The following is a 24,169-nucleotide window of genomic DNA, read 5'->3' on the forward strand; positions in this document are numbered from 1 at the left end:
GTGATGGGGCCCCAGGCAGCATAGTGGGCATGAGGGAGGGGGTAGAACCCCACAGGTCTGGGCCGGAGTCGGGGTCTGCGTGGGCCCAGGTGGTGATGAAGAAGAGCGAGTGAGGCATTACAGCTGGGCCCGTGACTCCGTGATGCTCGAATCCTTCCCTACAGTGGAACAGGGAAACATGCTGAACAAGTGATAAGTGGAGCTTCTCAGTCACTAAATCAACTTCACTTGGGCAAAGGCTTTCCTGGACAGCTGGTTCCAGGTCTCCTCTGTTAAAACAAACACATCCAGAACCTAGATTTTGTCTTATGGGGCACTTGACAGCAAAACAAAAATTCAAGGGTCACAAGCCATTGAGGGTTGGGGATATAGCTCAGTTTAGCTGGTATTGTTTGTGTAGCACAGTGGTTGTCAACCTTCCTAGTGCTGTGACCCTGTAATACCTCATGTGTGGCAACCCCTAACCATAAATTTTTCATTGCTACTTCCTAGCTGTAATTCTGCTATTGTTAGGAATCATATGTAAATATATATGTTTTTGCAATGGTCTCGGGCAACCCCTGTGATAACCACCTGCACCCCAAGGGGTCACAACCCACAGGTCGAGAACCACTGGCTTAGCATGTACAAGCCTGGGGTTTGTACCATGTAAACAAAGTACTGTGCATTCCTATAATCCCAGAACTCAGGAGGTAGAAGCAATTCAGAAATTCAAGGTTATCTTTGCTAAATATTGAGCTTAAGGATAGTTTGGGCTACATGAGGCCCTGTCCTTTTTTATTTAAAAAAAAAAAATTTATTATGTATACACTGCTCTGCCTGCATGTATACCTGCAGGCCAGAAGAGGGCAACATATCACATTTATTTTTATTTTTAATCTTTTAAAATTTTGAGACAGGTTTCTCTGTGTAGCCTTGGCTGTCCTGGACTCACTTTGTAGACCAGGCTGGCCTCGAACTCACAGCAATCCACCTGCCTCTGCCTCCCGAGTGCAGGGATTAAAGGCGTGCGCCACCACGCCCAGCTTCAGATCACATTTTAGATGGTTGTGAGCCACTATGTCGTTGCTGGGAATTGAACTCAGACCTCCAGAAGGACAACCAGTGCTCTTAACCCTCTGAGCCACCTCTCCAGCCCACGAGGCCCTGTCTTAACAAAAACAAACATACAAAACATCAAACCAAACCAACCAACCAACCAACCAACAAAAAGCCTGGGCCATGGAGAAGTCAGCCTGACCGGAGGGACTCTTTACTGCAGGTGAACCTGCCCCTCCACACCCTGAGCCAGCCACTGTTGTTGGGCATTGCCTGCAATGAGACGAGCGCGGGCAGAGCCAGTGCAGAGTTCTACGTCCAGTGAGTGGGCTCTGGGGGAAGTGGGTAGGGAAGGTGTGGGTGTGAGGCAGCTGGATGGCTCCTAAGGTCTGGACGCCCACCGAGTCACCCTCATGTCCTTGTCTAGGTGCAGCCTGACCTCAGAGGAGGTCAGGGGTCATTACCTGAGTGGGGGACCTGAGGCCCATGAGTCTACAGGAGTCATCTTTGTGGAGACACAGGTGTGGAGTGGGGGCCTTCAGGGTGGTCTGGGGATGAGGGAAGGGTATCTGGGTGAGGCAGAGAGAACTCCTGAGACTCCCAGAATTCCCAGGGGCACAGAGCTTGGCTCCTACCTAAGGGAAAAACCTAGGAACTCGGACAGCGACTCCGGGCGCAGCCCCCATAGGAAGGGAGGCCTGAGGTCTGGGTCTCATTGATTTCCCACAGAGGGTACAGAGACTTCAGGAGACGGAGATGTGGGCGCAACTCTGCCCCTCGGCCAAAGGCGCTCTCCTCCTCTACAGTCGCCATCCGCCTCTCTGGTCAGGTGCTGGGACGTCCCAGCACAGGTCTTCCTAGAGTCCCAGCCCTATCCCTACAGCTCTGAAGACAATAAAGCACTTTATTCTTGAATTCTGCTGGCTTCTGCTGCTTTCTTGAAAGTCTGGGATCCTCCAAGAGAACCTGGGGTGGGATGTTAGGCTTGACAATTGTTCCGCCATTTTAGCTCATAAGCTAAACTTGACCTAATGTCCCTTGACTTAACCAAAACCTTCTAACTTGGCAGCTCCCCATCACCAGGCCCTACGGTCTTGGAAACTCCCTGCACTCCTGTGACGTTACACCTGCCTTTCTCTAGATAGCCTAAATGTTACAAATGCAACTGTTTGTGGTTGTTCCATATGAAAACTGGTTCTGAGCCGGGTGTGGTGATGCACACCTGTGAGCCCAGCACTTGGGAGGCAGAGGCAGGTGGATCTCTGTGAGTTCCAGGCCAGCCTGGTTTACAAAGTAAGTCTGGGACAGCCAAGGCCACACAGAGAAATCCTGTCTTGAAAAACCAAACCAAACCAAACCAAAAAAGAAAACTGGTTCTGACAACTGCTCGGGGTAGCAGTTTCTCCCAAGTCCTGGCTGTGTCCCTGATTAATCAGTCATGGAGTGTGCGTTCAATATACCATCCATTTCTGAGACTGGTTTTTGTGGCTATTCCTGAACCCCAACAGGTGAGAGGGGTTGACAACGCGTTAGAAAGGGAACAGAGAAAGCTCCATGTGACCCTCTAGGCTCAGAGCCTTAGCCTCTTCCTAGTTGGAAACCCGTTTCTTTCAGCAACTCTACTTCCGCGGGCCAGTTTCCTACGCCAATGAACGTGCGGGGGCGGGCCCTTTGCCGCACGTCCTCACCTTCCTGCCCAATAAGCGTGGGCTGAGCATTTACGCCAATGAGGGCTCGGGGGCGGGGCCTGTACAGGCGCAGGAAATGGCGGCGACCACGGAGCCAGTGAGTGGGGCAGGGGCGGGGCTTGACCAAGGCTCCTCCTTCGCTTGCCCACCTAACGCTGTGGGTGGGAGGGGGTGTCCCGGGTGCCGAGCGGGTGGTCCAGGCTTGGAGGGCTGTGCTGGAAGGGCCAGGGCACTCATGTCTGATTCTCGAGTATCAAGAGGCCTTCCCTGAATTTGCCTTAGTGAGAGACTGAGGCAGCTTTCTTCCCTCTGCCGGGATGCCCAAGACCGGCCCGGTCGGAACCCAGTGCATTCTTGGGGGGCTTCCCTTTCCTAGCTGGCCGCCCGCCGTCATCATGCCGTCCCTGTTGCTCCAGCTGCCCCTGCGCCTATGCCGGTTGTGGCCCCGCACCCCTCCTACCCGGCTTCTCACAGCCGCCACAGGGCAGCGGTGAGTTGAGCTCCCCGGAATTTGGCCTTTGTTGCTCAGTGGTTTTCTGTTGAGCCCGCCCTGCGTTATGAGATAGTTGTCTCCGGATTATGTGCAAAGTGCCTGTCGAGGTTTGACCCAGATAAACTTCTCCTTTAGTGCTGGACACTGAACATCAAGCGTTAAGAGCTGAACCCCAAGATTAAATGAGTTAAGTGACAGATCATGAATCTGAGCTCGGGTCAAACTCAGTGCTCTTTCCATAGCTCTGGTATGTTGTCAGGCTTAACTCTGCATGCACTGGGAAAGAGGAAGTAGGGTACAAAGATTGAGGTTTCTGGGCCCAGAGATCTGGAGATGCTAGTTGGGAGGAAATGAGGTGGAGGATTGGAGTTTGGGTTTTTTTCTTTTCCAGTGAGATGGAGTTTTCCTATGTTGCTCAGGTGAACCTCCAAATTCAATCTCCAGGGTTTCTAGAGTTCCGGCACAGCCACCACACTTGAAAAATCCTCTTTTCCTCAGTACTGGCACTGGAACACAGAACCTCATGCATGGTGGCACACATCTTTAATCCCAGCATTTGGGAGGCCCGTGGATCTCTGTGAGTTCGAGGCCAGCCTGGTCTACAGAGCGAGTTCCAGGACAGCCAGAGTTGTTACACAGAGAAACCCTGTTTCAAAAAAACAAACAAACAAGAACCTCATGCATAGAGGCCAGGAAATATTTACTACCTAAAAAAAACTTTATCTTCTCCTGGCTCCCCCAACTCCCCCAGCACCACCACCCCACCTTTGGAGACAGAGTCACATGTAGGCTAGGCTGGCCACAGACTTGCTAGGAGTCAAGAGACTAGCTTGAATTTCTGACTTTGCCCCTACCTCCCAAGTGATGGGATTACAGGTGGGCACCACCTTATATCACAGAAACTCCTGGTCTTTGGTTTTGTTTGTTTGTTTTTTCAAGACAGGGTTTCTCTGTGTAGCCTTGGCTGCCCTGGACTTGCTTTGTAGACCAGCCTGGCCTTGAAATCACAGTGATCCACTTGCCACAGTGCATCCAGCTCAAAACCTGCTGGTTTATTTTTTACTTTTGTTTAAGATTTGTTTATTATGTATACAGTGTTCTGCCTACAGGCCAGAAGAGGGCACCAGATCTTATTATAGATTGTTATGAGCCACCATGTGGTTGATGGGAACTGAAGTCAGGACCTTTAGAAGAGCAGAGAGTGCTCCTAACCCCTGAGCCATCTCTCCAGCGCCAAAACCTGTTGTTTTAAAAAAAGTTTTTAAGAGCTGGAGAGATGGCTCAGAGGTTAAAAGCACTGACTGCTCTCCCAAAGGTCATGAGTTCAATTCCCAGCAACCACATTGTGGCTCACAACCATCTATAATGAGACCCTGGTGTGCAGGCAGAATGCTGTATACATAATAAATAAATCTTTAAAAAGTTTTTAGGGCCTGGAGGGATTAAAAACACTTGCCACTCTCACAGGGGACTCAGTTTTGAGTCCCATCTTCCACATGGTGACTCACAAACACCCTCTTCCTACCTATTGGGGACACCAGTGGTATGCATACAGACAGATACTCATATACTCAAGATAAAAGAAAAAGAAAGAAAGCCACGACAGTACACATAAGCCTTTAGTCCCAGAATTTGGGAGGCAAAGGCAACTCTGTGAGTTTAAGGCTAGTCTGGTCTACCTGGGGAGCTATGGGCCTAGACAGGGGTAGTGAGACCCTGTTTTGTTCAAAACAAAACAATACAATACAATACAATACAATACAATACAATACTAGGCAGCAGAGGCCTCTGGGTTTATGGTGTAGACTCTGAGGACTGCACTTTGAAAATGAGAGGTCCTGACCATGCCCCAAACAGCCCAAAAGCAAGGATAATCTGGGGCTAGATATGCCTTGGGACTAACGTCAGTTCCTGGGGGGGGGGGGGCCTGTGGTTCCCCCTCCCCTCCTGAGCCTCTGCAGGTTTGGCTTCTCTCCGCAGGTCCCCTCCTACTAATTACTATGAACTGTTGGGGGTGCATCCTGGTGCCAGTGCTGAAGAGGTTAAACGTGCTTTCTTCACCAAGTCAAAAGAGGTATTGGTGTCCCCAAGGTGAGGAGGGAGGAAGAGGAGATCTGAGCCAGACACAGGGACACCCCAACTTCCTAGGACAGGTCTATATCTCTAGCTGGTAGCACATTCCTTCCACCTGCACGGATAGGAGGTGCTCAGTGCCCTCAGTGGCTAAAGGATCAAGGGAGGCCAGGGCTCTTCCTGGTATTTTTTTTCCCCCTTTGATTTTGAAACAGGCTCTCACGTTGTAGCATACTGTTCTCAAACTTTGATTGGTTCTCCTGTCTCCACTTCCCTAGAACTGGGGTTACAGATGTGAACTGTCACATTGGGTTGTTTTCTTGACTTTTGTTTGTTTTGCTTTGTTTTCAAGGCAGAGTTTCTCTGTGTAGCATTGGCTGTCCTGGACTCACCATGTAGACCAGGCTGGCCTAGAACTCACAGAGATCCGCCTGCCTCTGCCTCCCTGAGTGCTGGGGTTAAAGGCGTGCGCCACCATGCCTGGCTCTGTTTGTTTTCTTGAATGAGAGGAATAGGAGTCTATACTTTCTGACTTTGGCCTTTGGGAGGGGTCAGCAAGCCTGTGAGTGAGGGTCATGGTCCAGGCAAGGCCTGTGGGAGAGATGCCAGTCTTTTTGGGTGGACATCAAGATAGGTCCTGGCAAGGGACATGGAAAATGAGATAAGGGGACCCCTGCCTCACCTCAGCTGCACCCCGACCGAGACCCTGGGAACCCAGCCCTGCATAGCCGCTTTGTGGAACTGAGTGAGGCGTATCGCGTGCTCAGCCGCGAAGACAGTCGTCGCAACTATGACCACCAGCTACATTCAGCTAGTCCTCCAAGGTCTTCAGGGACCACGGCCCAGCCTAGGTACAGCCAAGAGACGCACAGGTACAGTTGTCCTTACCCTGGAGCCTTCCAGAGAGCTTCCTTTACATATGAAAAGTAAGATATGAAATTCTAAATATGAAATATGCACCACAGAACAGATATGATATGAAAAAGTCTGTTATATGAGCATGGGGGGAGAATGAAGGGGGAGCGCCCCAGAGAGAGAGACAGAGAGACAGAGACAGGTAAGAGAGAAAGAGAGGAAGAGAGAAACAAGAGAGAGAGAGGGAGACAAGGTGGGTTGTCCGCTTATAATCATGGGTAGGGCCACTCCTAGAGGCAGGTAGGTAATGATGTCATAGGTTGCTAGGCAGACTGGGGCAGCATGCTAACAGCTTCATCTTTCCTTCTATTGTTCTTCAGCAGCTCCTGGGAACCCCCCAACGCACAATACTGGGCCCAGTTTCACACTGTGAGGCCACAGGGGCCTGAGTCAAGGCAGCAGCAGCAAAAGCACAACCAGCGGGTCCTGGGGTACTGCGTCCTGCTCATGGTGGCCGGCATGGCCCTGCACTATGTTGCCTTCAGGTGCCCCCCTGTCCTCCCTGGGATACCGGGCAGTGGGTGGGTCAGGAGGGGTGTGGTCCATCCAGCCACGGCAGCCTATGACCCACATACTTCGTCTCTTTCAAGTTAAGAATTTTGTGAAATCAGTCTTTGGAGCTTTGCCTTGCTGGGTAAAGGCAGCACTGCATGCAAGGGCTAGAGTTGTTTTCTGTTTCTCATAACTTCAATGCTAATCTCTGATGCTGGCTGTTGGTGGGGCTGGAGCCATCCAGAGCCATGCATAAAGAGGACAAGGACAAAACCCTGGGGCTCTAACTCTAGCATGTCAATCACCAGGCATGGTGCTGCGTACCTGTAAGCCCCAGCAGCTAGCACGTCAGAAGCTTGGGGGCTGGAGAAATGGTTCGGTGGCTAAGATTGCTTGCTGCTCTTATGGAGGACTAGACTTCATTTCCAGCACCCACATATGATAGTCCACAGATGTCATGCCCTCTTCTGGCCTTCAAGCAAACCTGCATACACATGGCATACACATGTGCACACACACACACACACACACACACACACACACACACACAGATCTCCCCTTCCCCCAGAGTTTCTCTGTGTAGACCTGGCTGTCCTAGAATTCTGTCTGTAGACCAGACTGCTCTGTAGATCCACCCACCTTTGCCTCCCAAGTGCTGGGTTCAAAGGTGTGCACCTGGCAAATTAAAGAAAAAAAAAGTTTTGGGGTTTGGGATTTAGCTCAGTGGTAGAGCGCTTGCTAGGCAAGGCCCTGGGTTAGGTCCTCAGCTCTGAGGAAAAAGAAAAAAAAAGTTTCTAACTTCAGGGTCATCCTTGGTTACATACTGTGTTTGAGGCTGGCCTAGGCTATATTAAACTTTGTCTCAATATAGAAAGAAAGAGAGAGGGAGGGAGGGAGGGAGGGAGGGAGGGAGGGAGGGAGGACACGTGCAGTGCAAGAGCCAGTTCTCAATAGCAGCCAGGGCCTCACCCCACTCTCTCATGCATGCTGTCATACCAGTTTGCTGCAACACAGACTCTCACAGGGTGGTGCCCGCTGCTGGTACTGTCTAGTTCAGCAATGGAGATGAGAGAAAGATGCCCCCTTTCTAATCTTGTGGGGGGGGCACCCCGATTTCAGAACTGCTTTACCAACCTTCATAGGATAGCCTGGGGCTTAGGGTACTACCCAGACCTGGGACCTGGGCCACTTGGTGTCTTCTTTTCAACGAATCACAGGACTGTCTCTTATGGGGAGAGATGTACGATTGTGTGAAAGACACTAGAGCCTGGTTGAGGACCAGGGTTTCAGGGACCGCAGAGTCTGGAGACCCAGGGTTAATTGCAGTCCCCTCACAGGAAGCTGGAGCAAGTGCACCGGAGCTTCATGGATGAAAAGGATCGGATCATCACAGCCATCTACAATGACACTCGGGCCAGGGCCAGGTCTGTCACTGCTCTGTCTTTCCTTGCTCCCTTCTCCACCACCGTCCAGGATTCCTCTCTGGATCTATCTTTTCTCCAGGGCCAACAGAGACAGGATTCAGCAGGAGCGCCAGCGGAGGCAGCAGCCTCGGCCAGAACCCTCCCTGCCTCCAGAAGGCCCCAGGATCGTGCCCCAGGACACTAGCTCTTGAGAGGCTCGCCTAGGTGAGACCTGCATTGGTCCTCTCCTTGCTGCCGGTCCAGGACTACACATTTCCCTCCATAAGTGCAATAAACTTATTTTCAGACTCCTGTCGGATTCGGTCCTTCAAGTCACACATCTCCTTCCCCGCGCCATTGGTGGGGCAGCGACCCCCAGAGCACAGCCTCCAGGGCGTTGCGTCCCCTTTCCCTAGCAGAGGCTGGAGGGGGCCGGCTCCGCCCCCGCCCCGCCTCCGCCTGCGGCCCGGTGGGGAGCGCGTGTCTAGGTCACATGAGCCTCTTGCCCGCCAGCCCCAGCAAGGCCCCCTGCCGTCCCCGCCGCCCGCCGTCCCCGCCACCAGCACTGCCACCGGCCGTCTGCTCGTCCCGCTTCTCCGGCCGCCGCCGCGGCGCTGCGCTGCACTGCCTGCGCCCAGGGCTCCGGAGGGGGCCGCGGAGGAGCCGCCCCCTGCGCCCCGCCCCGGGTCCCGGCGCCCGGGCCCGCGCCATGGGGCTCTGGCTGCCGCCGTCCCCCGCGCCGCCTGGCTAGCGCGATGCGGGCACCCCTGGCGCTCGGCCCCCTCGGGTACCATGAGCCCCCTGCTCCGCCGCCTGCTCCTTGCTGCGCTGCTGCAGCTGGCCCGCACCCAGGTACATGCGTCCGCGACATCCCGCTCACCCGCCCGAGGTGCCCTCTCAAGGTTGGCGGAAGTGGAGAGGCGCCCGCTGCTTCTGCAGAGGGGATCCGCTGTTACTACTGGGAATATCCCGGTAGGGGTACCCCTCTGCTCAGGCCCGCTAGCCCTAGCACTTACCCTTGGCCACTCCTCCGCCCCACCCCATCCCATGGGCGCTAGCGGGGCGGAGCTGCCTCAGTGCCCTAGGACGCTCGTTTGCCTTCCACTATCCCACTCCTCACCTCAGACAAGGCCAGCTCCAAAGCTTGGAGTTTAGTGCCATTCCCAGAATATGCCGGTTGAGTCTTGGGCCGAGGAAATTCCCAGATGGCTTAGTGTACAAGAAAAATTAGAGCCGAGGTCCTGGGAACAGAACAGTCTGGAAAGAAAGAATACTCAAGGACGGAGCCTTTACACAGCCTCAGGGCCAGCCTTTTTAGAGTGCATCTTGGGCCCAGGTATCTTCTTTCCCACAGGCCCCCGTGTCCCAGTTTGATGGCCCCAGTCACCAGAAGAAAGGTAATAATAATAATAATAATAATAATAATAATAATAATAATAATAATAATACTTATCAATAACTTGACACCAGCCAGTACTAAGAGGGGTTGGCATATACTCCGATTTCATGTCCCTTATCTTATGCGATCCCAACTCCTTTGGGAAATGGTATTTCACAGAGGAGGAAAATGAGGCAGGGGGCTTAATGGTTTCTTGAGAAACAAGGCTGAGGAAGACAGATTGAAAGGAAGGTTGGGGTGGTGGTGGTAGGGTATCAGAGAGGCTACATGCGCAAAGCAGCTGCGGGAAACCAGGCAAGCACCTAACCTATCTTGTCTGCCCACAGTGGTGCCGTGGATAGATGTTTATGCACGTGCCACATGCCAGCCTAGGGAGGTGGTGGTGCCTCTGAGCACGGAGCTCGTTGGCAGTGTGGTCAAACAACTAGTGCCCAGCTGTGTGACTGTGCAGCGCTGTGGCGGCTGCTGCCCTGATGACGGCCTGGAATGTGTGCCCATTAGGCAATCCCGAGTTCGCATGCAGGTACTGGGGCCTGTGGGTCAGGCATGTTGATGGGACAGTGGAGCCCCGGGGGCTGGGTCAGCCCAGAGACAGGCATACAGGAGGCGGGAAATTCTGGCCATTCTTCCTCTAGCCCTGATAGTCTCCCCTCTCTCTGCCTTTCTACTGCCCCCCCACCACTCACTGTCTCTTCCTCGTTCTCCTGAGCACAGATCCTCATGATCCAGTACCCGAGCAGTCAGCTGGGGGAGATGTCCCTGGAAGAACACAGCCAATGTGAATGCAGGTGCCAGCCAGGTCCAACTTCAAGTTCACAAAGTGTAGCATGGGGCGGGGGGTGTCAGGCGTGGGGTTGTGCCATAGCAGGGACCAGGTAAAGAAGAGTAGAGCCAGAACTAGGCATGGATCCTGCCAAGAGAGCAGGAGGCTTGGGTTTCCTGATCTCTCTCTCTCTCTCTCTCTCTCTCTCTCTCTCTCTCTCTCTTTCTCTCCCTCTTTCATTTTTCAGACCAAAAAAGAAGGAGAGTGCTGTGAAGCCAGACCGGTGAGTTCCTGGGATTCTGTATACAAGTGAGCGAGGAGGGTCCAGCCCCCTCTGCTTTCTCCTCTCACCTGACTCCCCTTCCCTTTTATACTCCCCAAATCCATGCACTCTGTCCCAACCCTAGCTCCTGGGAAGACTCTTCCCGCCCCAGACATGTTGCTTCTCCTCCTAGGGCTGCCATACCCCACCACCGTCCCCAGCCCCGCTCTGTTCCGGGCTGGGACTCTGCCCCGGGAGCACCCTCCCCAGCTGACATCATCCATCCCACTCCAGCCCCAGGACCCTCTGTCCACGCTGCACCCAGCGCCGCCAGCGCCCTGATCCCCGGACCTGCCGCTGCCGCTGCAGACGCCGCAGCTTCCTCCGTTGCCAAGGGCGGGGCTTAGAGCTCAACCCAGACACCTGCAGGTGAGGCGGCTGGCGGGTGCCACTTGTGTGGGAAGGCAGTAAGGCTGTGTTCTGGGGCGGGTCCAGGTGAGCCTGCCAGCTGCAGAAAGACCAGGAAAGGAGGGGCCAGTTGCACGTGCTAAACATTCACTGCGCATATGCTAAATTCTGCTCAAGACTAGGTGCACAAGTCCTTGGTAAAGTGATGGCACCGCCCCCCCAGTGGAGAATGCCAGCCCTAACCCTAACCCTCACCTGCAGTGCTTACCCATCTTTTCTGTGTTCCATTAGGAGGCCATGGTTTGATACACGGCCAGGCCCTGGAAGCTTTCAGAGAGTACCAGGATAAAATGGGGTTCAGAAAGGAAATGCGTCAGGAGGGCTGGCAGGGGGTGTGCTGGTACATGCCGGAAGTCTTGGCACTCAGGTGTAGGCAAGGAGGGTCAGGAGCTCAAGGTCATCCTCAGCCACAGAGAGGATTTGAAGCCAGCTTGGGTTACGCAGAATCCTGTTTAAAAAACAAAAGCAAAGCCGGGCGTGGTGGCGCACGCCTTTAATCCCAGCACTCGGGAGGCAGAGGCAGGCGGATCGCTGTGAGTTCGAGGCCAGCCTAGTCTACAAAGTGAGTCCAGGATGGCCAAGGCTACACAGAGAAACCCTGTCTCGAAAAAACAAAAAACAAACAAACAAACCCCCCCCCCAAAAAAAAAAACAAAACCAAAAGCAAGTGCACAGGAAGACAAAAAGGAACTGTGGCTGGGTCCAGTGGTGACCTGTAATTCCAGCACTCGGGAGGCAGAGGCAGGAGGATTGTGATTTTGAGGACAATTAGGCTGTAGAGCAAAAGTGGTCTCAACAAACAATAATAAAGAGGACCCGGGGATCTAGCTCAGTCTAGAGTCTTGTCTATCACACAAGAAACCCAAGGCTTCATCTTCAGCACCCCACGAAACTGTGCATGGCGGCACTCAGAAGCCCAAGCTCAGTCCTTGGTGACATCATTGACTTTGAAGCTAGCTTGGCTCACGTGAGTTAACCGTAGCTGGAGAGACGGGCCCAGTGGTGAAGAGCGCTTTCTGCTCTTGCAGAGGATCCAGGTCTGGTTTCCAGCACCCACATAGTGGCTCACAACCATTCACAACTCCAGTTCCAGGAGCTCCAATGGCTTCTTCTGGCTTCTGCAGAGACTAGGCATACATTCAAGTACACACACACGCATGCAAGCAGAACACTCATATGTTAAATAAAAGACACCATAAGTAAATAGATAAATAAGTAGGGGGTGGAGAGATGGCTCAGCTGGTAGAGCACGAAGACCCAAGTTTGGATCCCATGAAAAAAGGTAGGAGTGCCAGGTGTGATGTCGCACTCCTTTAATCCCAGCACTCAGGAGGCAGAGGCAGGTGGATCGCTGTGAGTTCGAGTCCAGTCTGGTCTACAAAGTGAGTCCAGGACAGCCAAGGCTACACAAAGAAACCCTGTCTTGAAAAACAAAAACAAAAAACAAACAAACAAACAAACAAACAAAAAGAAAGACAAACAAAGAAACAAAGGTAGGAGTGATGCATTGTAACCCAGCGTTGAAAGAATTGGCAGAGACAAAAGGAAACCCTGGAGTGTGTCTGCCAGCCATCCTAGCAGAATCAGTGTCACATACAGTGACTCTGTCTCAAAAAAATAACAAGTGGAGGGCGATGGCTCCGGGTGGCTGCTACTCCTGCAGAAGACTGAGTTTAGATCCCAGAGCCTACTTGGTTGGGGGCTACCACTCCAGCTGCAGCGATCAGACATGCTCTTCCGGTCTCCTTGGCACCTATATACATGCATTTATACAGTCAAACATACACATTCCTAAACAAAAATAGCAAAAGACGGTTTTGGCTGGTTGGTTTTGCTTTTGAGACAGTGTCCCTCTCCATAGCTCTGGCTGTCTTTGAACTCAATATGTAGACCAGACGGGCCTTGAACTCACAGAGATCTCCCCACCTCTGATGGAGTGCTGGGATTAAAGGTCTGTGCTACCTCCCCCTGCTTTTGGTTTTAGAATATTTAGCTTTTTGTTTGTTTGAAACAGGATCTTTATGTAGTCCTGGCTGTCTTGGAACTCTCAGTGTAGGCCAGGTTAGCCTGGAACTCAGTGATCTGCCTGCCTCTACCTCCAGAGTACTGAGATGAAAGGTGTGGGCCACTACACCCCATTCCTTTTTGTTTTTTTTGAGACAGGGTTTCTCTGTGTACCCTTGGCTGTCCTGGAACTTACTATGTAGACCAGGCTGGCCTCGAACTCAGAGATCTGCCTGCCTCTGCCTCCTTATGCCTGGCAAATGGGATGAAGGAGGAGGAGGATTAAGCCACAAGTACATAAAGCTCACACCCACGCACAGCCACAGGCCGGTCCTCTCCCCTCCACAGTTTTTTTAAAAGTTGCTCATTTGTATGTGCATTGGTGTTTTGTGTGCATGTGTGTGTGAAGGTGCCAGATCCCCTGGCACTAGAGGTGTAGACAGTTATAAGCTGCCATGTGGGTGCTGGGAATGTACCCTGAGTCCTGTGGAAGAGCAGCCAAGCTCTTAACCACCACTGAATCGTCTCTCCAGCCCATTTAACAAAATTGAAAACAGGAAAAGTGAATAAACACAAAAGAAGAGCTTGGGGTTAGGCTCCAGCCAGCACTAATATGCCTTCCTCTACTTTCTAGGTGCCGGAAGCTGAGAAAGTGACACGTTGTTTTCAGACTCTGCAGGGCCATTTGCCTCAGAGGCCCCTTCCTAGTGGAGGAAGAGGGGGGCATGGGGGAACCAGCCCAGCCTGGGAGGAAGCTGCCCCAGGACCTGGACCTTTTAGAGCACTCTCCTGTCATCCTTGGTCTCCCGGGGCTGCCATTTAATAATGGGCAAGGAACCTCATGTCTCACATTAGGGGGTACATGGTACTATCTCAGTTAAACCACGCTGGTCCAGTGAGCATCTTCTGACCGACTCTGCCTCCCCTCACTTTGAAGACCCCAAACCTCAACAAATAATGGGACTTGGGTCCTGCTATGGTAACTGTGACGCAACCCCACCCCATCCTGATAAAAGAGATGGAAGGCACTATCACTGCTTATGTCATTGTTTGCCACTCTCTGGGCGGGCCAGCTCAGGCAGGAAGGTAATCCACGCTGCTCTTCAGTCCTTCCTCTTGTCTTACTGTGCCAGTGGGCACCAGGACCTGACAGCGGTCCCCAGGCAAAGCCACAACCACAGACTTATTAAGTCCTTGTTACATACCCCAAGGATTCTGCTTTCCCTGACCAGAAATTAAGGTGGGACTCAGCCCATAAGAGCTGTTCCCCTTGTTTACATGGAAAGGACAGATAATTGCCGCCATCGGAACCCTTTGGACTCTAGACAAGAGTGTGCTTCTTCATACAGTAGGTAGTAACGCCCACCTTCCCTGTTCGGCTCACTTACACCATTGTTCCCATGGTTGCCCTTTTCATACCTCACATCTCATTTTCATATGGCTGGAAGGCCCTTTTAAAGACACATGTCCTAGCCGGGTGCGGTGGCATGTGCCTCTAATCCCCCGCACTCGGGAGGCAGAAGCAGGTGGATCGCTGTGAGTTCGAGGCCAGCCTGATCTACAAAACCAGTCCAGGACAGCCAAGGCTACACAGAGAAACCCTGTCTCCAAAAGAGAAAAAGAAGCACATCCACCCCCTCAGTCCTCCCACCTGAGTGACCCTTGGTACCCTAGGGTTCATCAGCTGCTGCCTCAGATTCCTAACCTGTCTGGCCAAGGCTCAGCGTCTACCCTTCTCCAGGGCCCTGGATGGAGTGGAAGGCCAGCCAAGCACCAAGGCTTTGCCCTGCTACAGGACTTGGGGCCAGAAATTGACTGAAAGTAGCCACCCTCCCTAAATAAGGGACTGGTCATGATCTTGGTGGCACCAAGACAGGAGTAGGGTAAACTAAAGAATTCCTGATGATGACAGCCACACATTTATTTATCCATTTATGAGAGTCTCACCTAGCCCAGGGTGGCCTCAAACTCCTATGTAGCTGAGGATGACATAGATTTCTGAGCATCTTGCAGCCACCTCTCAAGTCTGCAGTGACAGGTTTGCACCACCACACCTGGTTTACATACTGCTGGGAACCAGACCTGAGTTCACACACGCTAGGTGAGCATTACTGACTTAGCTACGTCTTCAGCTCTGATGCTGTTTTTTAACTTTATATATATATATATATTTTGAGATGGTGTTTCATGTATGTATCCCAGCCTGGCCAAGAATATTTTATATACCTGGGAATATCTTTGAATTTTAGATCCTACTGCCCCCACCTCCAAAGTATTGACATTACAGGCATGGGACACCACACCATTTTACTGAGGCCCATAAGCTTCGTCAGATACGCAGTATGCTTCCTTTGGCTTCAAGTCAGCATCCTGATTAAACTGGCCTGAGACGGGTATGAAGTCACTCGACGCCACAGCCTAACTCAGGTTTGTAGGGTCCTTCGGTTGAAAAATGTTTACTCGGCACTGGTAGACCAGGCCCAGCGAGGCCACTGTGAGCAGTAATTGTTTAGCCAAAGGTGAGCCTGGATATTGCAGACTACAAGATGGAAGGGGTCCACATAGGTCAGGGACCGGGAGAATGAACTTGGTCAAGGTCACACAGCCAGCCCAGAAGCGGAAGACCTAGGATTCAAACCTGGGGTGTCGCTCTGAACCCTGGGCTCTTTTCACAGTAACTAGCCAAAAGCGTGTCCATTCATGACGACAGAAGTCTGCACGGTGCTGGTAAGAATCCCTCTGAGCACCAGCACTCCTGCTTGCGTGACCACGTCACCTTGGCAGGAACCACCTTCTGACTTTTAGAAACCATTTTTTACCAAACCCAACAGGTGACCCGACCGCCGGAAGTGACGTTTTAAAATATAATTTAGGAGGCGGGGCCAACCGAGAAGCCACTCCCTGAGAGTGCAGCAGCGGGTTTTGGATGCTCCAATGAGAGCGGGCAGCGTGTCCCGCCCTGTAGCGACGAGGACGCGCCTGCGCAGAGGTGACAGCGCGAGCGGGATTGGCTCCGGGGGCGCGGTGAGGAGGTGAGCGGGGGGCCACAGCCCGGGCTGGGTGATCCGGGTGCAGGAGGGCAGTCTGGGGCAGGCCAGTTCGAAGCGGGCCGGAATCTGCGTGCCAGCGAGGGATAACGGACGAAGGAATTGGGGCTGGGGTCCGGCGGCTGGCAATGCCGCAGGGGGCGGGCTCACATGCCGTACGGGGCGGAGCCCTGGGGCTCGGGGCGGGACGCGGAACAGCGGTGGGAAGAACATCGGAGCCGGTTAGGGTGGAGGGCGGAACTAAGTGTTCTGTAGCTGGGTTAGGAGGCCTGGGGGGCGGGGTCTGGCCTCTAGAGGAGGAGCTGGAGCAGGTGGAAGGTGGAGCCTTGGGGTCGGAGACTGAGGGCGTGGGTTCCCAGGCGTTAGAGGCGGGGCTTCAGCCAGTGGTAGGCGTGGCCCCTGTGCAGAAGCGGCCTAGCATTACTGAGGGCGGGGTTGTAAGTCAGGGGGCGGAGCCAAGCACCCTAGGGGGTGGGGCTAGGGAGCCTTGCGGAGAGCCAAGCCTGAGCAATGGTCAGGGGCGTCCACGGGGCGGCGGTCTTCGTGGTGGCCGCGCCTGGGGTCGCGGTAGACCGAGAACTCCCCCTGGAGAGGTTGTGTGGGTGGAGCGGGCTCGGCGCCCCGCTGACTCGAGTCCAGTCTGGGTGCCTCGGAGGCCCCCGAGAGCTCAGAGCTGGGGGGGAGCCCCTGGTGGAGGAGGCACGGAACCGGGATGGGGAATGCCTCCGGAGGACCGTGCCTCTCCAGAGCCGCCTAGCGGAGATGTGTGGGTACCTCGGGGCCGGCCACCTCCAGCTGCCGCAGAGGTGTGGGTGTGCTGGACAGGGGGCAGCTGGGTGTGGCGGGAGTGGGGTCGTCCGGTCGGGACAAATCCGGTGCAACCAGATAGGGTTTGGACTTTACGTAAAGGGACTGGCGGGAACTGAAAAACGGAAATGGGGACCGGGAGGGAGAGAAGGTCTGGTAGTGAGTAAAGGGACGGGGCCCTGGCTGCTGTGGCCTCCCCTGACTCCCTCCCCTCGCTGCTGGGGTCCTCGGCCAAGCCCCCTTCTCATTGGACTGGTAAGTGTGGCCGAAGAGCCCAGGGGAGAGGGTGGTGACCGGGGACAGTGGGATTCCCCAGAACAGGCAAGAAGATACAATGGGGATGACATTGGCTTAAGTTCCATGATGCCCCCCACCCCCCGTTTTGGTCGGGGATAGGGTGGCCTGTGCCTACAGAGACATGAGGCTGAGCTGGGTCCTGACAATACTGTCCATTTGCCTGAGTGCCCTGGCCACAGCCACGGGGGCAGAAGGCAAACGGAAGCTGCAGATCGGAGTGAAGAAACGCGTGGACCACTGCCCCATCAAGTCTAGAAAGGGAGATGTCTTACACATGCATTACACGGTATGTGTCAGGATGGATCTTCTGGGGCCCAGAGAGGACTTTGGAATCTCATTCTTTCCCCAATTGTGTAGATGACCTTGAGCACACCACCGTTTGTCCTCTGAGCTCTTTTCCACGGTTCCCCCCTACCTTTCCATTTAGATGCCAGCACGCACGTTACTGTACATGAGCTACCCAAGGCATTTTACCTTTTAAGGAAGGTGACCACCAATGCTGTGGTAACCACCTTGAGAAAAGTGGGGTGGAAGGGAGTTCTGGAATGCTCACCTCTCTCCTTACTAGTTTTCCCATGGTCTCACAGGGGAAGCTAGAAGATGGGACAGAGTTTGACAGCAGCCTACCACAGAACCAGCCCTTTGTTTTCTCCCTTGGCACTGGCCAGGTCATCAAGGGCTGGGACCAGGGGCTGCTGGGGTAAGTCTGGGGTACATGTTGCAGTGATCCAAGAAGTGAGCTGTGGGTGAAAGGCCCAGTTGTGGGGCAGGGGTCTGGGTGCCTCACGTGCTGAGCCAACATCATCCTGCAGGATGTGTGAAGGAGAAAAGCGGAAGCTGGTGATCCCATCTGAGCTGGGTAAGAGGCCCTTGGGGGATGGGCGGGTGATAGGGGAGGGAAGGTGGGCTGCACCTAAAGATGGGCTAAAGCTTCTTCGGCTTCATTGGTGTCCCCCCCCCCATCTAGTCAGTGTAATATACGCCACCTCCAAGTCCGACTTGCGTTTAGCAGCCAGGATTGGGCAAAGCTTGCATTTGGCTGTCGTCCTTTGGTGTCCCAGCCTTCACCACACCTTCCATTTCTCCCTACGACAGAATCATCCTTTATGTGGGCTAGAAGGGAGCCTAGCCACAACTTACTTAGTATCTTTGTCTATTTTGACAGGGTATGGAGAGCGGGGAGCTCCCCCAAAGATCCCAGGTAATATACCCTCAGCACCCCCTCCACCCCATCACTCTCCTAGGGCCCCATGTCCCGCTCTGACCACTCTTCTCCCTCCAGGTGGAGCCACCCTGGTGTTTGAGGTGGAGCTGCTCAAGATTGAGCGACGTTCAGAGCTGTAGCGGCTGCAGAGGGGTAGGAGGCCCTGTCAGGGACCAGACTGTTTTAAAACAAAACAAAACAAACAAAAAAGCCTTTAAAACTCAAGAGTGAGTCTGTGTTTCTTTGTGGATCCTAAGAGACTTAAATTACGCCCTGTGCTCCAGCGTTGGGGAATAGCTCCGGAGTGGAGCACTGGTCTAACGGGAGTGAGGCCCATGGTGGATCCTCAGCATGGGAGAAAACAAAACCAGCTCCAGTCTCATCTTTCCTTGATACAGAGCCTTGAGGTCTAGCCTCAACCAAATAACCTGGAGACCCTTACCCAGTGTAGTAAAAAACTTTCAAGACTGCTGGTAGCAACACAGTTCCCTAGCCACTTAGAATACCGATCTGGGAGCCAACATGTGTTATCACCATGGCTACATGGCCTGCAAGAAGGCCTGTGGTCACCTGGGGAGTAGCTGAGCTGGTGACAATTGTAGAGCAGTGTTGTCCCCTATAAAAGACCAGCCAAGCCTGTTAGCTGCTCCAAAGGTGTATCCTAGCTTTATTTTTAAAGGGCCTGCGCCGCAGAGTCAATATAAAAACACAAAAAGTCCCATCAGTTTAATAACAATAAAAAACCCCAAAAATGGAAAACTGAGGTCAAGGGAAGTGGCCCCTAGGCAGGGGCATAGGGATCCCTGCTCATGGCACCAGGCCTGGCTGCAGGGTCCCCCGGTATTGCTGTTGCTACGAGGTTGGGGGGCAGCGATTGTCCTGTGGGAGCCACGGTCATGAGTCAGGACCTTACTTCTTCTGGGGTGTGCTCAGCTTCTGCATGCCCCGGATCTTGTCCAGCAGGCCAGAGATGAAGGCCTAGAGGTGGGGGAGGCGTTAGAGAGGCCAGGATCCTAGGTGGTCATCTGCCACACATACATACCCACCCTGGGTCAGGGAAAATGACTTACCTCAGTGGGTTTGTAACAGTCAACTAGCAGCTCCTGGTGAGGGAGAACACAGTAAGTTCTTGGGGACACGGGCTCACTGTTCACTCATGTTCTCTCCCCAAGAGACTGAGGCCGCTTAGGAACATACCTAAGTTAAGTTCCGTGAGCCTTGTTTTTCCAGCGGCAGAAGATGACCCAAACCAAGGGATGGCACCAGGGCCAAGCTTCCCCACGGGCAGCCCTCCACTAGATGACCTCAGCTTACCTTGACTCTAGCAGCCCGGGTATCATCACTTTCCATGTCCAAGAGTTCATCCACATCTATCTCGAGCTCTGGGATCTCCTCTTCCTGGGGCGGGGAAGGACGACAGACAAGAGCCTCAGCCAGGAGAGGGTGTGGAGAATCCTCCCTGCCCAACTCAAAACCAGCCCAGCCCTCCTTGCCCGGTAGAAGACAGCTGCTCTGAGAAGGAAAACAGATCACGTCTGTGCCAAGGCAAATTGCCCAATGAGGGGGAACTTCCTGTCCCTGCCAGTGGGCACCAGGGGCGCCAGACAGACAGGGCTGGGGATCTTGGGCTGTGAACCTAGCAGATGTGCTTTCTCAGCATCCGGGACCTCTAGCTCACTAGAGCACTGGTAGGGCCAGCTGTCCCAATTCATCACAGCCCCCTCCCCTCCCCCAAACACCTGTCACAGCTTCCTGGGAGGGAGGAGGAAGTGAGGGTAAAGGGTCAATGGGAAAGACCCATGCTTGATAAAGGAGAAACAAAGAGCCCATGCTTTGAGAAGAAAAGGGTACAAGCCCCCTGCCCTAAGGTGCAGCTATCACACTTAGAGCCAGCTGCATTCCCAGGCTGGGCTAGGATAGGGATCACAGGGCAAGCCCACTCCTCCACCCTACCCCTGGGGGCCTGAGTCACCATCTGAACAAGCAAGGGAGTCATGGGGTGGAGAACCAGAGCCCGGAAAGCTGGCTAACCTGTCTCCACAGGCAGACGAATGGCAGGCTAGCCCACTAGAACAACTCAGATCCTTTATGACACTCGAAACAGTTACAGTTCTGCCTTTCAACTAGTGTCTATGCGAGCCCCGACTAGACTAAGCATATTAGACCTTTCACTGTCAGCCCAAGCTATACCCCTGCCTCCAGTCCCAGGCCAGGCTATCGATTCCTTCTAGGCTAGGGGAGGACACCACGCTTAACCTAGGTCAGGACCACGAAGGACGCAAGGTCCAGGGCAGCGGAGAAAGCTAGAGTGACTTAGGTTAGGCAAGAAAAAGCACACTGGGGCAGCGAGTGTTAAGACCGGTGGCTTAGCCGCGGAGCTCCCACTTCTGTTGTGACTGACTAGAGTTTCCCGGCGGACAGACTAGGGTCCGATTTTAGGGTATCGGCGCGGGGTGGGGAGCAAACCTGGCAGTCATAGAGACGCGTGAGCTGTTCTAAGATCCACTCCTCCAGGTTGAGGCGCTTCCGTAGCTCCTTGCGGTCGTACTTGACGGTGACCTTCCCTTGCCGTCTCACCGGGCCATCGTCATCCGCGCCCCCCGGGCCTTCGCCTGCGGCCCCAGGGGGGCTCTGGAAGTAGACTCGGGGCCCTGTGCTGCCACTGCCCGGCCCGGGGGCCGGAGCAGCCAACGCCGCGCCCCCCGCGGGGCCGCTGTCCGCCATGGCGGCCGCCGGGGCCACGTGCGCGCTCGGGCCCCTCCCTGCGCCGCCGCCTCCCGGACGCCCGCCGGCTGGCTCCGGGCCGCAGGCTCCGGTTAGCTCGCGGGCTACGCTCCGCGCGGCTCCGCGGCGAGGGCGGCGGCGGGGGCGCCCGGGGGCAGCTGCAGCATGCGGAGCCCCCGGGCTTGGCCTGGCCGCGCCCCGCCCCCTCCCCACCGATCCGCCCGCCCTTTGTCCCCCGCGGCCGCCGCCCGAGCAGCCGCCGATGCCGCTTTCTCTGTCTTGCTCTCTTCCCCCGCCCCCCGACCACACCCCCTTAAAGGGCCAGCCCCACTTCAGAGCCTCCCCCCCCAACCCCGCCTCCTGAAAGGGGATAGGGGAGGATCTACTTTGCAGGGTCCTAGGCTGTCTGTCCCGTCTCTTTTAACTTAACTTCTGGTCCCAAATCTAGACTTCTAGGTGCCCGGTGCTTGAGTCTGCACGCCTGCTAGGACCATGGTCTTCTTCTGACCCTGTGTCATTCTGTCACTGAGGCGCAAACAGAGGCGGGCTAGGCACGAGGCCGAGTGGGCGCAGATCCAGCGAAGAACGTGCGAGACCCTTGGTCAGCAAGGAGCGAGAGGACTTCCGCGCGCGGATCGACACGTGGACAAGGGCTTCCGGGGATAGGGGTGTGCAAAGGCGTCTAGGCACTGCCCAGGTGCTGGGCGCCCTACTCAGTTTGGTCTCACGCCCCTCAAGGAGGAGTCGAAGTTGGGGCGTGTAGAGCTAGCCGTTTGGCTTACAATAGCCAGGACCTGGGACGACCACCGCCCACCGGCTGAGATGGCGGCGCGCGAGGCATTGTGGGCAATGTAGTCCGTTGCTCCACGATGTTGCCACTCCCAGCTGCCCAGCCCGCCGCGAAGTGCAAACTTGTTTGGGGCGCGCCCCTCCGGGCTAGCTGGGTTGGGTTGGGCGTGGCCCTGGGCACCCCGCAGCTTGAGCGTGTGCAAAGGAGGAAACTCGGTGCTAAGAGCTAGCACGTGGGAAAGCCAAAACTCATGATTATAAAATAAATATCAGTTGACCCCAAATGAACGTTTATCCGGACCCCTGCCCGGCCTGTTCCGCTGTCTGGCAGCAAGCTAGTTCTCTCAATAGCTCCTCCAACTTTCGCACTTTAGGAGGCCACGTTCCTTTCTTCCTTTACTCTGCCTGCATCTTTAAACTGTTTCATTCATTCGTTTTTCTTTCTTCTAGACAGCGAATTTTGGTGGCCGAGAGCTCTGAGGACCTTGTTTGCTGGATCCCCTTGTTTGCTGGATCCCCTTGTTTGCTTGTCAAACCCAAGGCCTTAGGAAACTGTCAGATCCCTACAGAACCCCAGCTCCTAAAACTCTTCAGACTCAGGCAGATGACTTCATTCTGTTGACTGAACAAACGACTGTAAAAGAAGGATGGCTTTCCTCTGAAGGCTACGAGGAACGTTACCCAGGGAAGCCCATGGAAACTTCACTGGTAACAGCACAGAGTTAAGTCAAATATATGGGGAGTTGGGATTTTTGAGGCCAGGCTGTGTGACACACACCTCAACATACTTAAGGCGGAGTTTTTACTAGTGCCCTGACCCCACCCCATCTTATACCACCCAAGGAGGTCGTATTGCAATTTCTGGATGTCTCTATGGCTGGCTTACCGTCTTCAGTTCCAAATAACCTCAAGATTACAGGCACAGCGAGTCCTCACCCCAATGCTTTGGAGGAAAAAACCCTTGAGTAGGTGGAGTTCAGAGAGGTAAGTCTGGCCTAGGATCGCAGATGGTACTGCATCCAAACTCAGGGCGCTAGGCTCCTCCTTTGTGCTACCTTTTTTTTTTTTTTAGGTGATTTTATTTTATGTGTATGTTATGAATGTTTAGTCTGCATGTATGTAGGTGTACCACCATGTGCTTGTGGAAGTCAGAAGAATGCTCTGAATTCTCTGGAACTAGAGCTATGGATGGTTCTCAGCCACTATATGGGTGCTGAGAATTGAACCTGGGTCCTCTGCAGGAGCAAGTGCTCTTAGCTGCTGAGGCATCTCTCTAGACCCCTTGATGCTATTTTTGGAGAGAAACCACAAAGGCTAGGGATATAGGTCAGGGGCAGAGCATTTACCTAGCGTGTGCAAGGTCATGGGTTTGATTCCCAGCACGGTAAAAATAAAATGAAGGGCATCAAGTCTGGGGAGGTAGCTCGCTCCCTTGGTGCAGTGTTTGCCCAGCATGCACAATGCCTTAGGCTTCATCTCCAGTGCCACACACAATTGTCTGTGGTGGTGCACATTTGTAATCACACTTGTGGAGGCAAGGGGATTGGAAGTTCAAAGTTTTCCTTGGCTACTTAGTGAGTTTGAAACCAGCCTGGGATACAGGAGGCAAGAAATAAATAAATAAGTAAAATGAGAAGGGAGGCTGGGGGTGGTGTTTGTGTGTGAGGGTGGGAAGCAAGCCGCTCACTGAGGAGACTGGCTGGGGCCAGATTCCCTTGGTGCTCAGGAGGGGAAGCACTGGAGTAAATGGACGCCCCCACCCTACACCACCCCAGCCCACTGCCTGACATTAGCTTACTTTCAGCTAGCCTGTGGGGCTGGGTAGGTTGGTTTCTGCTATTGCCCTTTAGGGCATGACAAGCCTGACCTCCTTCCATGCCTGAACTAATAGGACAGTCACTTTTCCCGGGACCAGATTTCCTGCATGCCCAACTCACCCCAGCAAAGGCAGGGCACCTCGTTTTGAACCCCAGCATTGGTTGGTTTGCGCCTTGCAGGAACTCATGGATTAAAGATACTTTAATGGTTGCTAGTGCCCAACAGATTCAGAGCGTGGAGCCTATGACTCTGAACGCCTTTTGCCCCCTCTGGGCCCGCAAGGTGAGGATACTGAGCACGAACTTTGCTGGCCCTTGATCTTCACGGTTGATGTGAAAGTCTCCAGTTCGCTTCAAATGCCAGGTTTTCACAGAGGCATGGCCATCCTGCTTTTCCCTCTGGCCACCTCCTGTGTCATCCCCAGGGCATCCTTGTTTTGCTGGGGATGGCTGCTCTGTCTTGCCTCTTCCTATGGCCAGTCACTG

The 24,169-nt window shown here is 54.0% G+C and overlaps 6 protein-coding genes across 14 annotated transcripts in view; 4 read left to right on the forward strand and 2 right to left on the reverse strand.

Moving 5' to 3' along the window:
* The window catches only part of NUDT22 (nudix hydrolase 22), a 3,334-nt gene extending 1,381 nt beyond the window's left edge, over positions 1–1,953 (forward strand). The window contains exons 4-6 of the mRNA XM_084761365.1: positions 1,262–1,359; positions 1,466–1,559; positions 1,768–1,953. Coding sequence (XP_084617491.1) covers positions 1,262–1,359; positions 1,466–1,559; positions 1,768–1,899 — 324 coding nt within the window. The 3' untranslated portion in view covers positions 1,900–1,953. The remainder of the gene's footprint in view (positions 1–1,261; positions 1,360–1,465; positions 1,560–1,767) is intronic.
* The window catches only part of TRPT1 (tRNA phosphotransferase 1), a 14,231-nt gene extending 4,782 nt beyond the window's left edge, over positions 1–9,449 (reverse strand). The window contains exon 1 of one of the 2 annotated variants that reach the window (XM_084761772.1): positions 9,223–9,449. The gene's annotated coding sequence lies outside the window, so the exon portion shown is untranslated. The other variant, XM_084761771.1, reaches the window with a different exon arrangement.
* Positions 2,748–8,414, forward strand: DNAJC4 (DnaJ heat shock protein family (Hsp40) member C4). Of its 2 annotated transcripts, none has more exons than XM_084761720.1 (7): positions 2,748–2,823; positions 3,103–3,216; positions 5,200–5,293; positions 5,980–6,164; positions 6,528–6,692; positions 8,037–8,123; positions 8,203–8,414. In XM_084761720.1, the coding sequence occupies exons 1-7, from the start codon at positions 2,765–2,767 to the stop codon at positions 8,312–8,314; spliced, it is 816 nt and encodes a 271-aa protein (XP_084617846.1). In that variant the 5' UTR covers positions 2,748–2,764; the 3' UTR covers positions 8,315–8,414. The 2 variants fall into 2 exon arrangements, with proteins under 2 accessions (XP_084617846.1, XP_084617847.1); XM_084761721.1 differs by having other exon boundaries at positions 6,531–6,692.
* VEGFB (vascular endothelial growth factor B) lies at positions 8,583–14,026 on the forward strand. Of its 3 annotated transcripts, none has more exons than XM_084761830.1 (7): positions 8,585–8,954; positions 9,457–9,499; positions 9,828–10,024; positions 10,216–10,289; positions 10,512–10,547; positions 10,720–10,955; positions 13,633–14,026. In XM_084761830.1, exons 1-6 carry the CDS (start codon positions 8,895–8,897, stop codon positions 10,931–10,933), a joined length of 624 nt encoding a protein of 207 aa, XP_084617956.1. In that variant the 5' UTR covers positions 8,585–8,894; the 3' UTR covers positions 10,934–10,955; positions 13,633–14,026. The 3 variants fall into 3 exon arrangements, with proteins under 3 accessions (XP_084617957.1, XP_084617956.1, XP_084617958.1); XM_084761832.1 differs by having other exon boundaries at positions 8,586–8,954; positions 10,821–10,955; XM_084761831.1 differs by lacking the exon at positions 9,457–9,499 and having other exon boundaries at positions 8,583–8,954.
* A 1,851-nt stretch (positions 14,027–15,877) lies between these two features.
* Positions 15,878–18,578, forward strand: FKBP2 (FKBP prolyl isomerase 2). 5 transcript variants are annotated; one of them, XM_084761441.1, is made up of 6 exons: positions 15,878–16,030; positions 17,267–17,435; positions 17,737–17,849; positions 17,962–18,008; positions 18,315–18,350; positions 18,432–18,578. In XM_084761441.1, exons 1-6 carry the CDS (start codon positions 15,933–15,935, stop codon positions 18,491–18,493), a joined length of 525 nt encoding a protein of 174 aa, XP_084617567.1. In that variant the 5' UTR covers positions 15,878–15,932; the 3' UTR covers positions 18,494–18,578. The 5 variants fall into 5 exon arrangements, with proteins under 5 accessions (XP_084617567.1, XP_084617566.1, XP_084617564.1 ...); XM_084761440.1 differs by having other exon boundaries at positions 15,899–16,030; positions 17,249–17,435; XM_084761438.1 differs by lacking the exon at positions 15,878–16,030 and adding an exon at positions 16,159–16,853.
* Positions 18,579–18,992: 414 nt separating this feature from the next.
* PPP1R14B (protein phosphatase 1 regulatory inhibitor subunit 14B) lies at positions 18,993–21,347 on the reverse strand. Its single transcript, XM_084761988.1, has 4 exons — positions 20,820–21,347; positions 19,668–19,751; positions 19,424–19,456; positions 18,993–19,331 (listed from the first exon to the last, which is right to left on the reverse strand). Exons 1-4 carry the CDS (start codon positions 21,075–21,077, stop codon positions 19,263–19,265), a joined length of 444 nt encoding a protein of 147 aa, XP_084618114.1. The 5' UTR covers positions 21,078–21,347; the 3' UTR covers positions 18,993–19,262.
* Positions 21,348–24,169: the final 2,822 nt, after the last annotated feature.

This window comes from Acomys minous, assembly GCF_964271855.1.
Source record: "Acomys minous genome assembly, chromosome: 2".
NCBI lineage: Eukaryota > Metazoa > Chordata > Mammalia > Rodentia > Muridae > Acomys > Acomys minous.